Source organism: Thalassophryne amazonica, chromosome 9, assembly GCF_902500255.1.
Source record: "Thalassophryne amazonica chromosome 9, fThaAma1.1, whole genome shotgun sequence".
NCBI lineage: Eukaryota > Metazoa > Chordata > Actinopteri > Batrachoidiformes > Batrachoididae > Thalassophryne > Thalassophryne amazonica.
This window is the reverse complement of record NC_047111.1, coordinates 4,612,041-4,625,727: the sequence shown is the minus strand read 5'-3', so window position 1 is coordinate 4,625,727 and position 13,687 is coordinate 4,612,041. Positions and strand designations below refer to the sequence as shown.

Here is a 13,687-nt window from a genome sequence, read left to right as displayed (position 1 = left end):
AGTATTTGGTGGACTGGGAGGGGTACGGACCTGAAGAACGCTCCTGGGTGAAGAGGAGCTTCATCCTGGACCCGGCCCTCCTGGCCGATTTCTACCGCTGCCACCCGGACAAGCCTGGTCGGGCGCCAGGAGGCGCCCGTTGAGGGGGGGGGGTCCTGTTGTGTGGGCCGCCAGAAGAGGAGGTACTGCTGGCCCACCACCAGAGGGCGCCCTGTCTGGAGTGCGGGCTCCAGGCACCAGAGGGCGCAGCCGCCTCACAGGAGCAGCCAGGGTGACAGCTGTCACGCATCACCTGCAACAGCAGGAGTATATCAGCAGGACGACGTCATCACCTCTTTGCCGAGATATCGTTTCTACCGAGAAGGTAACATGCTCAGCTGACTGTTTAACAGTGATCTTTGTGACTTTTGTGCATTGCTCTGAGAGTATTTTCCAACGAGAGGTGGAGGTAACTTACCTGCCGTTCGGATTCCTGGGTGCGAACGCGCCCTCCTTTAATTGTCCTTTGTTCCTCGCCAGCAGTACCAGGTCCGACACGCGGAGGCAGTGGCCACCTGGGAGTTCGGGACTTGGCGGCTCCAGTATTCCCGGGGTCTGGTGGCGGAGGAAACCGTGTGGTTCCGGTTCTACTTTGGAGAGGCGTCTCCTATCTTCGAGCCTGCCCACACGACACCTGTGTGAATTTGACTTTGTCCATTACTGTAATCTGTTGTACTTGTTGTGCATATTCACAACAGTAAAGTGTGTTATTTGACCTATTCCATTGTCCGTTCATTTGCGCCCCCTGTTGTGGGTCTGTGTACTTACACTTTCCCAACATGATCGTCATATAGATTGTTTAATATTTGTTTAACTGAAAGGATTTTTTTTGCAGCGTATCGTTGTCTTTGTTTCTCATGTGTTGTTCTAAGAACTGCTTTTGCTGCATCCCATATCACACTAGGTGAAGTTTCATTATCATTATGATATGTGTAATCTGTTAATTGTTCTTCTACATATTTTTTTAAGGTCTATATCATTAAGGAGGTTATTGTTAAGTCTCCAAAGGGTTTCTTTTCGCTTGGTATCTAAATGTAACGTCAAATATACTCCTGCATGGTCTGAAACATCTCGTACTCCAATTTCACATTGAATAATTCTGTGCCTGTCTGAGCTGAGCATGAAAAAATAGTCTAGTCTAGATAACACAGTACGTGAATGAGAAAAAAAGGTAAAGCATTTCTCATGTGGATGAAAATCTCGCCACACATCTTTCATACCCACTTCTTTAAGCAATTTGTTAATCAGTATTGCTGGAGGTTGTATCCTCTTCTTTGTGGAAGAGTCAAGAGAAGGGGATAAATGAGCGTTCCAGTCTCCAGCACATACTAGTACTCCAGATATTTCAGTACATATTAAGTTGAATAGTTTTTAACAAACTGCTTATCATTTCCGGGAGGGCGATAAACATTAAGTAATGTCACTTTTTTATGATCAATCAAACCCTTTACTAGCACATATCTTCCTTCAGTGTCAGAAATTTGCGAAGTGAACTCAAAGTTGATTTTGTTTGAAATAAGAATTACCACTCCTCTCGCATTTCCTTTTTTGAAAGATGAATAGTAAGTATGTTTGAACCATTTTTTTATTTTTTCATGCTCAGTGTTGTTAAGATGCGTCTCTTGCCAAAATATCACTTCTTGTTTCTCGCGTTTAATTTTACCGATTATTTTACTACGTTTTATTGGGTTATGTAAGCCGTTTACGTTAAGGGAAATAAAATTATACTTTTGTCTATTAATTTTACTTAATCAAGTCAACACAATGTACATTACAGAGTATGTGGCTAAGCATAAACAAAAAGGTCGGTCTAGAAGAACAATAATAACAGTGATAACATTGATGAACAACATAATATAACAGTGACTTCCACAAGTGAAGTGGATTATCCACTTCGAAGTTGAGAGGAGAGTCCCTACGGAACAAGGGAGCCCCTGACAGCGCGGACTGCTGGTCCATAGCAGCGCGCAGAACGGAAAAACAAGCAATCGCTATCCAGTGTCTGGGTCAAGATTGACGTTTGGATGAGGAAAGTGTCATATGTCGTTTCACGTCGAGTAGCAAAGAAGCCCTTAAGAAGCATCTGCGTCACGTCAAAACTCCTTTAATCTTTCTTGGATACTTTTGATCCTTGATTCCCGTTTGCGTCGTGGAGAATCCACTTTTTGCCAATGTGGTTTGGACATCCTCATGCCCGCTGGTCTTCCCATCGTTGTTTGTGTCGGGATGTTTCCGTCTATCACTCATTTCGGCTTCAAGTCTTCTGCTGCGTCTCTTGCGTTGTTGTAGATCACTGGGTCGGTTTGAAGGTGGACTCGTAGTCGTGCTGGGTGCAGTGTCTGGAAACGAATATTTTTTTCTTTCAGCGCTCTCCGTATAGGGATGTATGCTTTTCTTTTTGACAGAGTGTCTCCTGTATAGTCGTGTTCGAAAAAACACGTCTTTCCTTGAACATAATGACTTTCTTGTTCCATGCTGATCGAAGTACAAGTTCTTTAGTCTTGAACTCGAGAAAGCACACTACTATAGATCTTGGGCTGGAGTCCTCAGGACGCTGAGGAGCATTGGAGCGGTGGCAACGTTGTATTCCCAGAGTGGTATGGGGAAGAGACAGTTCAGTTTTGATGAAATTCTCGATGAATCCCGTCATATCATTCCCTTCAGCTTGCTCCTTTATTCCATGGATCTGGATGTTGTTTCTGCGGGAAAATGCTTCAAGTGATTCAAGACGAGTTTGAATCTCGTCCTGAAGATCAAGTGTGTAGGATAAAGCATCTTTCACATCCATGCTGAATTCCTCCATCTCCGTTACTCGCTCCTCGGTTGCTTCGATTCTGTCTTTCATTTGGTTAACATTGTTCTCCACAATGTTGAGTCTGGAGTTCATTTCTTCCCTGAACTCAAAGAGGTCATTCTTAAGTTGTCCGGTTTTGTGACTGAGTTCTTGGACCTCCGTGTGTACTTTTTGAATTTCGGTGATAATGCTGTTTCTCATAACCTCCATGCTATCAGTGGTTAGCTTGTTAGCTTGCACGCTACGCTCACCTAGCTTGTTGCTATCGCTCTGGTCTCTGTCACTTTCACTCAGTGAAAAAGTCTCTTCTTCTTTGTCAACTTGAATATTTCCTCGTGTCTTTCTTTTGTGGCCCCCTGGCAATTTGTTAAGCTGTTTTCTGATTATAATTTCAGTATATAAACACCAGGGGAAGTTGGACCCGCTGGAAGATGTAAAATTAAGCGGCCGCTCGTCTATCCGCCATACCGGAAGTCTCTGTAAATTTGACAGCTTAACCATTTTTAAACTCGCCTGAAGAGTCATGGTAATAACAGGATGTTTTTGTACTGTTTTCAAAGTAATAAACACCGTATATATTGTATTTTGTATAATGGATTTCCGCTGACATCAGATAAATGTCCTGTCCAATCACAATGTACTGTATTTCCATTAAAAACCCAGAGTAGTCTGGACATGCAAAGTAACAGAGGCACGAAATTAAAGTTCAGCGCTGACACTTGCCAATTTCAGGAAAGTAGGACCAGAGTCATTTCTGTGTTTAAAAGACTGACCGTTTGTTTTTTCACACAGTGCTCAGACTCGGACCCGCAGCCTGACGTGCACCTGTTAAATCAGACACAAAATTGTGATTTGATACTTTTCTGCTTTCAATCCTTCATCTGCCATCATATTATACTAGTTTTTGCAGTGCGCACGCTGATTACAAATGTATCAGAACAGTCTGCATCTTTACAACACGGAGTCTGAAAAAGATGAAAATGTTCAGCTTACCTTTGATTTGGAGGTGATGATTGCTGAAAGAAAAGCTTGTTGAGGGTCAAATTAGTCCAGAATAAAGCAAAATCCAGAGCCGGAGAACTTTAAAACTGTCGCGCACATCACTGCATGACATGGAGCAGCTGCATAAATCAGGCTTTAAATTAATTAAATAAATCATCATAAATTGTAAATTTAATAGCTTAACTATTTTTATGTTAGTGTGATAGCACCTGTACCTGGATGTGTTGCTGTATGTGGTGAAATGTTTTTTTTTTAAATGTTGAAAACATTAAAGGTTCATTCAGTAGTTCAGCACAGTCAGAACTAAAATGGCGTCGTGTTCTGAGTTGACACACAGAAGTCAAGAGATGGAACAGCAACTCCTGATCTCGGGGGCTGAGGTTGTGCCGCGCATGCACGAGAGGAGTTTGGGTTCTTCACTTCCGGTCTCTATTTTTTAATGTGATTTCTGGTATAAAAGATGAGCTTATCTTCTAGTCCATTATTTTCTTGTCCAAAACGTGGTGCTGAATTTGTCGTCGTCACTTCTACAGGGATACAGGTGCTATTTATTTTAATTTATTGAGGTCTTATTGTTCTCTGTTCAATTTATACTTATTTTATTGATATCCCAGTATAATTTGTGTGTGTGTATATAACCACACTTATTGCTACTTTCATTAACTGATGAGATTATAATGTCTTTGCAATTTTGCATGTTTAATCCTCAGTGTTGTAAAGTTTTAGCCTCACATGGTCCACAATGGAAATAAGCATTTGTTTTATTGTGTCATCTGTGTATCATTGATATATTCACCTTTCTGTGTTTATACTGATTTTCCATATTAACTCAATTCTGTAAATACTGATGATTTCTGTTTTCCTCTAAATACTATTTTCTCTGAGGAAACACGGCTGTCCACGTTGCCAGACTGAGAACTGCTCAACTCAGCATCCAATAGTCTGGTGGTCTCCTGTCACCTGTCTTCTGGTAGAATGCCACCTGTGAGGCCACACGGTTGATCCCAGATATCCTGGACAGCTTCATGATGCAGGAACTAGCAATGTGCACAGTTCTGAAACTACAAAACTTTCATGTAGTTTTGTAATATCATACAAACACGCTGGGCCTGCTGGTGAAGCTTGAAAGAAACTAAAGGCAGGTGTCAGGTCCTTCATGATGCCTCTCATATTTTCTTTGATTTGTGTGGACTGAAATAAATGATGCAGATTTCATCCTGTTGACTGACTGATACCTCAGTGATATCAAAATAATTTATGACTGAAAATAAAATGTGTATTGTTCTTTAAGAGAGTTTTATTGTTCAGCAAAAGAACGTGGTTCTTCTGGAACAATATCAGGATCTTCAAGATTAGAAAGGCAACCTTCTGATATTGCAGACATATCTGCATGTTACCGTTGGACTGACTAAAATCCCCACCCTCCCCCCAATATAATTTTTTTTCAGGCAGTAATTTTTTTTCCCAAAATAGAGTTTATTTGTGTTTGAGAGGTCACTCTCACATTTTTGAGGTGCAAATATGCAGATATGACTCAAGCACATATTTTACATATTTTATATTTAGTTGTAACTTTGTGGAGCCTCCTTCATCATGTGGTAAATGCTCCAAGTGATATTACTTCAAAAGAATACTGTGAAATACAGATAATGCAAGAATACACGCAGAAACTGTGCTTTAAAAGCACATCTGGTGTTATTGCTGGCAGACGACCGGAAATGAATTACTCCAACTCTCGTAGCTGAGTGGCTGAAATTTCGGGGTCACAAGCTCACAAACAGAACTAAATGGAAGGAGATCTTTAGTTGGCATTCCAGTCTCTCTACTTCTATGGTTGACCCTACTCTCAATGGGGGATGCTCACGTTGCACCGCCATCTTGAAACCGAGACTTCCAGTTAGTGAGCCTCTCCCTCGCGTGTTTGGAGTCATTAGAAACAAGAGCTTGTTACGACACCTCACAGAGAGGCTGACCAATCGAAGCTGGAAGCCGGTTAAACAATGTCTCCAGAAGTCAACTTAAGTTCAGATTTCTTGTTTCTTTTTGGCCTCAGTGTCCTTCGTTAGTGTCGTGTGACCGGGGCTTTACATTCGTTGCTAGGAAAGTTCAGTGACCAAAATACCAACATTCTGGGTGCAATGAACAGGCTTTCACTATTATTTCAATTTATTTTATATAGCACCAAATCACAACAAAGCTGCCTGGTGCTTCATACGAGTAAGGTCTAACCTTACCAACCCCAGAGCAAGCACACAGGTGACAGTGGTAAGGAAAAACTCCCTCTGAGGAAGAAACCTCAAGCAGACCAGACTCAAAGCAGTGACCCTCTGCTTGGGCCATGCTACAGACATAAATTACAAAACAATTCACAAAACGAACATACAGGAAATGTTGCCGTGCACAAGACAGGAGGGTGTCAGAACCAGAGACCACACCCATCTCTGGATGGAACCACACCTCAAACAGAGAGGAAAAAAAAAAAAAAAAAAAAACAGAATCAGGCATCAGAAAGACAAGAAATACAGTATAATTTGTCAGCATTAAGCAACAAGAAAAACAAAAGAAATACTAAGGTGATCACTGGCCACTAGCCCTAAGCTTCACTAAAAGACCCAGAAGTTATATAAAGTTGAGGCCGCGGCACGCTCCATTTCCTAGTAAAATGAATTAAGAGAGCAAAAAGCAGAGTAACATATTATGCCAGTATGCTAGCCATACGAAAGGGAAAATAAGTGCGTCTTAAGTCTGGACTTGATATTCTCTACAGAATCTGACTGTTTTATTGATGCAGGGAGATCATTCCACAGAACAGGGGCACGATAAGAGAAAGCTCTGTGACCCGCAGACTTCTTATTCACCCTAGGGACACAAAGTAGTCCTACACCCTGAGAACACATAGCCCAGGCCGGTACGTAGGGTTTAATTAGGTCAGCTAAGTAGGGAGGTGCCAGTCCATGAACAATTTTATAGGTTGGTAACAGAACCTTAAAATCTGATCTCACAGAGACAAGAAGCCAGTGAAGGGATGCCAAAATGGGTGTAATGTGGTCAAACTTCCTGCTTTGTGTCAAACGTCTGCCAGCAGCATTTTGAACCAGTTGCAGAGCCCTAATGCTGGACTGCGGTAAACCAGAAAATAGAACATTGCAGTAGTCCAATCTAGAAGAGACAAATGCATGAATCAGGGTCTCAGCATCAGTCATAGACAGGATGGGACGAATCTTCACTATTTTTCACAGGTGGAAGAAACCAGTCCTTGTAATATTTCTAATGTGGGGGTCAAAGGACAACATAAGATCAAAAATTACCCCAAGGTTCCTCACTTTGTCAGTGTGATGTATGACACATGAGCCTAGGCTAAGCGTTAACTGGTCAAATTGATGCCGATGTCTCACTGGACCAAGAACCATCAGTTCAGTCTTATCAGAGTTTAAAAGTAGGAAGTTGCTAGACATCCAGCCTTTCACTAGTGCAAGGCAACCTTCTAAGGATTTTATATGGATGAGATTACCAGCAGTTATCGGCATCTATAACTGAGTAACATCAACATAGCAGTGAAAGGTAATCCCAAAAAATATGTGCCCAAGGGGTGCTATATAAAGGGAGGCAAGCAGGGGGCCTAAGACAGACCCCTGTGGAACCTCAAATTTCATGTCACTAAGGTTAGAGGTAGTGTTACTGTACAAAACACAGTGAGAACAACTGGTCAGGTATGATGTCAACCATGCAAGGTCATTCCCAGTCATCCCAATATGATTTTCCAGCCTATTAAGTAGAATATGATGACCCACGGTATTTAACGCAGCACTGAAATCTAACAGCACCAGAACTGTAGTGGTGTCCGAATCCATCGCAAGCAGAAGATCATTCACCACTTTAGTGAGAGCCATCTCTGTGGAATGATATTTTCTCAAAGCAGACTGCAGTGGCTCAAAAAAAATTATTCTCAGTAAGACAGTCCACGAACTGCAGTGACACCACTTTTTTCAGAATTTTACAGCAAAATTATAGATTTGATATCAGACTATAGTTTTTCAGTACACTAAGGTCAAGATTAGATTTCTTAAGTAATGGTTTAATCACTGCAGATTTGATTTCTCTGTGCAACTGATATCGTTATTCAAGCATTCAAAGGACTATTCCTACCACTTCACAACTCCAAACAGGGACAAGAAAGTTTCTTGACAGTTCTTGTTGTTAAACGAAACTGCGTCTCACTAACCAGACAGAGTTGTGATGTCATCACGTGTGCACGTAGGCGCTGCTGTCCTAAGTTGAAAATTCCCCATTAAGGGACCCTACCCAAGCCCCCCCCCCCCCCCCCCCCATCCGCCCCTGAAGCAGCATGACATCTGATGGTGATAAACGTTTGCATCATTTTTCCAGTCATGCTGGAGACCGACCTTAAACAAAAACAAAATTACTGAACCGCCGCTGACACCTTAATGTTGTTAAACTGTGTTTGAGTTGTAAAACAGCCAGTGTGCCGTTTGCTTCACTGCGCACGCGCAACCGGATGTGCCGGGAAGTAGCCGGAAACGTCTTACCGCTTCTGCCTTTCCAGAATAAAACTCCGTGCATCTGTCCGGACAGTCCAATGCGGCAGACGTTCTTCAGTTTGTCTCTGGGCAGAAAACTGACACATCGGTTTAGAGCGTCGATGATCCGGCCGGGATCCTGCTCCTGCAGCTGCGTGGACACCGTGAACACGTCACACGGGGACAAAAACAAACAACCGAGGTACAAAGTCTGACAGGTTACCTTTAACCCGCTGCTGTCCGGAATGTCACACAAAGCTGCCAAAACGTGACTGTCCGACACAACTCTGGATCCAGTTTCTAATAGAACCGCTTTAACTGAAGTGGTACCAATGTCTATACCCAGGACAAAGACAGACATGACGACTGCTAATGTTACAAAAGTAAATCTGTGGTTACAATAACTAACTTCTTCTTCTTCCTCCTCGGCGTTTTTAACGGCAGCCGGCATCCTTATTGGTGCATTGCTGCCACCTTGTGCATCAGTGTATTATAGCAGCATGTCTCCCCCTCCCGCTTGGCCCGAAATACTTCCTACAACTTCTTTCTGTCCTTCTAAATTCTGAGACAAGCTCTTGTCTTTATTTAATTAATTTAAAGCCTGATTTATGCAGCTGCTGCTCTTTAGCTCCGTGTCATACAGTGACAGTGTGACAGTTTTAAAGTTCTCCGTCTCTGGATTTTGCTTTATTCTGGTCTAATTTGACCCTCAACAAGCTTTTCTTTCTACAATCATCACCTCCAAATCAAAGGTAAACTGAACAATTTCATCTTTTACCGACTTCTTGCTGCAAAGTTGCAGACTTTTCTGATCCATTTGTAATCAGCGTGCACACTGTAAAAACTATTATAATATGATGGGAGACAAAGGAGTGAAAGCAGAAAATGTGTGTTTGATTTAACAGGTGCACATCAGGCTTCAGGTCCCAGTCTGTACACGGTTTGAAAAAAATAAACAGTCAAACTTTTAATCACAGAAATGACTCTGGTCCCACTTTCCTCAAATTGGCGAGTGTTATCTCTGAACTTTAATTTGTACCTCTGCTGATTGTAATTCACGTCGGCAGTAATGACACCCGGTTACGCCAATCGGAGGTCACTAAAATTAATATTGAATCGGTGTGTAACTTTGCAAAAACAATGTCGGACTCTGTAGTTTTCTCTGGCCCCTCCCCAATCGGACCGGGAGTGACATGTTTAGCCGCATGTTCTCCTTGAATTGCTGGCTGTCTGAGTGGTGTCCAAAAAATGAGGTGGGCTTCATAGATAATTGGCAAAGTTTCTGGGGAAAACCTGTTCTTGTTAGGAGAGACGGCATCCATCCCACTTTGGATGGAGCAGCTCTCATTTCTAGAAATCTGGCCAATTTTCTTAAATCCTCCAAACCGTGACTATCCAGGGTTGGGACCAGGAAGCAGAGTTGTAGTCTTACACACCTCTCTGCAGCTTCTCTCCCCCTGCCATCCCCTCATTACCCCATCCCCGTAGAGACGGTGCCTGCTCCCAGACCACCAATAACCAGCAAAAATCTATTTAAGCATAAAAATTCAAAAAGAAAAAATAATATAGCACCTTCAACTGCACCACAGACTAAAACAGTTAAATGTGGTCTATTAAACATTAGGTCTCTCTCTTCTAAGTCCCTGTTAGTAAATGATATAATAATTGATCAACATATTGATTTATTCTGCCTAACAGAAACCTGGTTACAGCAGGATGAATATGTTAGTTTAAATGAGTCAACACCCCCGAGTCACACTAACTGTCAGAACGCTCGTAGCACGGGCCGAGGCGGAGGATTAGCAGCAATCTTCCATTCCAGCTTATTAATTAATCAAAAACCCAGACAGAGCTTTAATTCATTTGAAAGCTTGACTCTTAGTATTGTCCATCCAAATTGGAAGTCCCAAAAACCAGTTTTATTTGTTATTATCTATCGTCCTCCTGGTCATTACTGTGAGTTTCTCTGTGAATTTTTGGACCTTTTGTCTGACTTAGTGCTTAGCTCAGATAAGATAATTATAGTGGGCGATTTTAACTTCCACACAGATGCTGAGAATGACAGCCTCAACACTGCATTTAATCTATTGTTAGACTCGATTGGCTTTGCTCAAAATGTAAATGAGTCCACCCACCACTTTAATCATATCTTAGATCTTGTTCTGACTTATGGTATGGAAATTGAAGACTTAACAGTATTCCCTGAAAACCCCCTTCTGTCTGATCATTTCTTAATAACATTTACATTTACTCTGATGGCCTACCCAGCAGTGGGGAATAAGTTTCATTACACTAGAAGTCTTTCAGAAAGCGCTGTAACTAGGTTTAAGGATATGATTCCTTCTTTATGTAATCCAATGCCATATACCAACACAGGGCAGAGTAGCTACCTAAACTCTGTGAGTGAGATAGATTATCTCGTCAATAGTTTTATATCCTCATTGAGGACAACTTTGGATGCTGTAGCTCCTCTGAAAAAGAGAGCTTTAAATCAGAAGTACCTGACTCCGTGGTATAACTCACAAACTCGCAGCTTAAAGCAGATAACCCGTAAGTTGGAGAGGAAATGGCGTCTTACTAATTTAGAAGATCTTCACTTAGCCTGGAAAAAGAGTCTGTTGCTCTATAAAAAAAGCCCTCCGTAAAGCTAGGACATCTTACTACTCATCACTAATTGAAGAAAATAAGAACAACCCCAGGGTTCTTTTCAGCACTGTAGCCAGGCTGACAAAGAGTCAGAGCTCTATTGAGCCGAGTATTCCATTAACTTTAACTAGTAATGACTTCATGACTTTCTTTGCTAATAAAATTTTAACTATTAGAGAAAAAATTACTCATAACCATCCCAAAGACATATCATTCTCTTTGGCTGCTTTCAGTGATGCCAGTATTTGGTTAGACTCTTTCTCTCCAATTGTTCTGTCTGAGTTATTTTCATTAGTTACTTCCTCCAAACCAACATGTCTATTAGACCCCATTCCTACCAGGCTGCTCAAGGAAGCCCTACCATTAATTAATGCTTCGATCTTAAATATGATCAATCTATCTTTATTAGTTGGCTATGTACCACAGGCTTTTAAGGTGGCAGTAATTAAACCATTACTTAAAAAGCCATCACTTGACCCAGCTATCTTAGCTAATTATAGGCCAATCTCCAACCTTCCTTTTCTCTCAAAAATTCTTGAAAGGGTAGTTGTAAAACAGCTAACTGATCATCTGCAGAGGAATGGTCTATTTGAAGAGTTTCAGTCAGGGTTTAGAATTCATCATAGTACAGAAACAGCATTAGTGAAGGTTACAGATGCTCTTCTTATGGCCTCAGACAGTGGACTCATCTCTGTGCTTGTTCTGTTAGACCTCAGTGCTGCTTTTGATACTGTTGACCATAAAATTTTATTACAGAGATTAGAGCATGCCATAGGTATTAAAGGCACTGCGCTGCGGTGGTTTGAATCATATTTATCTAATAGATTACAATTTGTTCATGCAAATGGTGAATCTTCTTCACAGACTAAGGTTAATTATGGAGTTCCACAAGGTTCTGTGCTAGGACCAATTTTATTCACTTTATACATGCTTCCCTTAGGCAGTATTATTAGACAGCATTGCTTAAATTTTCATTGTTACGCAGATGATGCCCAGCTTTATCTATCCATGAAGCCAGAGGACACACACCAATTAGCTAAACTGCAGGATTGTCTTACAGACATAAAGACATAGATGACCTCTAATTTCCTGCTTTTAAACTCAGATAAAACTGAAGTTATTGTACTTGGCCCCACAAATCTTAGAAACATGGTGTCTAACCAGATCCTTACTCTGGATGGCATTACCCTGACCTCTAGTAATACTGTGAGAAATCTTGGAGTCATTTTTGATCAGGATATGTTATTCAATGCGCATATTAAACAAATACACGTATGTAGGACTGCTTTTTTGCATTTGTGCAATATCTCTAAAATTAGAAAGGTCTTGTCTCAGACTGATGCTGAAAAACTAATTCATGCATTTATTTCCTCTAGGCTGGACTATTGTAATTCATTATTATCAGGTTGTCCTAAAAGTTCGCTGAAAAGCCTTCAGTTAATTCTAAATGCTGCAGCTAGAGTACTGACAGGGACTAGAAGGAGAGAGCATATGTCACCCATATTGGCCTCTCTTCATTGGCTTCCTGTTAATTCTAGAATAGAATTTAAAATTCTTCTTCTTACTTATAAGGTTTTGAATAATCAGGTCCCATCTTATCTTAGGGACCTCATAGTACCATATCACCCCAATAGAGCGCTTCGCTCTCAGACTGCAGGCTTACTTGTAGTTCCTAGGGTTTGTAAGAGTAGAATGGGAGGCAGAGCCTTCAGCTTTCAGGCTCCTCTCCTGTGGAACCAGCTCCCAATTCAGATTAGGGAGACAGACACCCTCTCTACTTTTAAGATTAGGCTTAAAACTTTCCTTTTTGCTAAAGCTTATAGTTAGGGCTGGATCAGGTGACCCTGAACCATCCCTTAGTTATGCTGCTATAGTCTTAGACTGCTGCTATAGTCTTAGTCTTAGTGTTTCTTTCTCTTTTTGCTCTGTATGCACCACTCTGCATTTAATCATTAGTGATCGATCTCTGCTCCCCTCCACAGCATGTCTTTTTCCTGGTTCTCTCCCTCAGCCCCAACCAGTCCCAGCAGAAGACTGCCCCTCCCTGAGCCTGGTTCTGCTGGAGGTTTCTTCCTGTTAAAAGGAAGTTTTTCCTTCCCACTGTCACCAAGTGCTTGCTCACAGGGGGTCGTTTTGACCGTTGGGGTTTTTCCGTAATTATTGTATGACTTTGCCTTACAATATAAAGCGCCTTGGGGCAACTGTTTGTTGTGATTTGGCGCTATATAAATAAAATTGATTTGGTTTGATTTGATTTGCACATCCAGATTGATCTGGGTTTTTAATGGAAATACATTGCGAGTCAATATGAGTGAGATATATGTAATGGATTAGTTACAGTTAGGAGGCGCTGAACATCTACGGGAATCCTGAATTGGGACATTTAATGTCCTGGTCAAAGTTTCCTCTGAATTTTTTTTTTCCTGCCAAATGTATTTGATCCATTATCAAAATGTAAACGGCGTGTGCACTGCAGTGTGCAGCCTGCAGCCTTTGGGACTTTTTTGTTCGGTGACTGTGAATATCTGGTTTATACGTTGTTGATTTAGGTGGTATTTACTGTACATGGGACTGAACAATAAATTTACTTCTCAAAGCTTTGATGATGATGTCAGCTTCCATCTACACATCTGACTTATTTTCCAAATTTTTCTTCTTTTCAGATCTG

General features: G+C 41.4%; 1 protein-coding gene across 2 annotated transcripts in view; it reads right to left on the bottom strand.

The window, feature by feature from the left end:
- shpk (sedoheptulokinase) overlaps positions 1–8,776 on the bottom strand; it is a 74,812-nt gene extending 66,036 nt beyond the window's left edge. Inside the window, exons 1-2 of one of the 2 annotated variants that reach the window (XM_034177506.1) lie at positions 8,597–8,776; positions 8,383–8,524 (exon numbers count right to left, since the gene is read on the bottom strand). In XM_034177506.1, coding sequence (XP_034033397.1) covers positions 8,383–8,524; positions 8,597–8,734 — 280 coding nt within the window. In that variant the 5' untranslated portion in view covers positions 8,735–8,776. The remainder of the gene's footprint in view (positions 1–8,382; positions 8,525–8,596) is intronic. The other variant, XM_034177507.1, reaches the window with a different exon arrangement.
- Between the last annotated feature and the right edge of the window lie 4,911 nt (positions 8,777–13,687).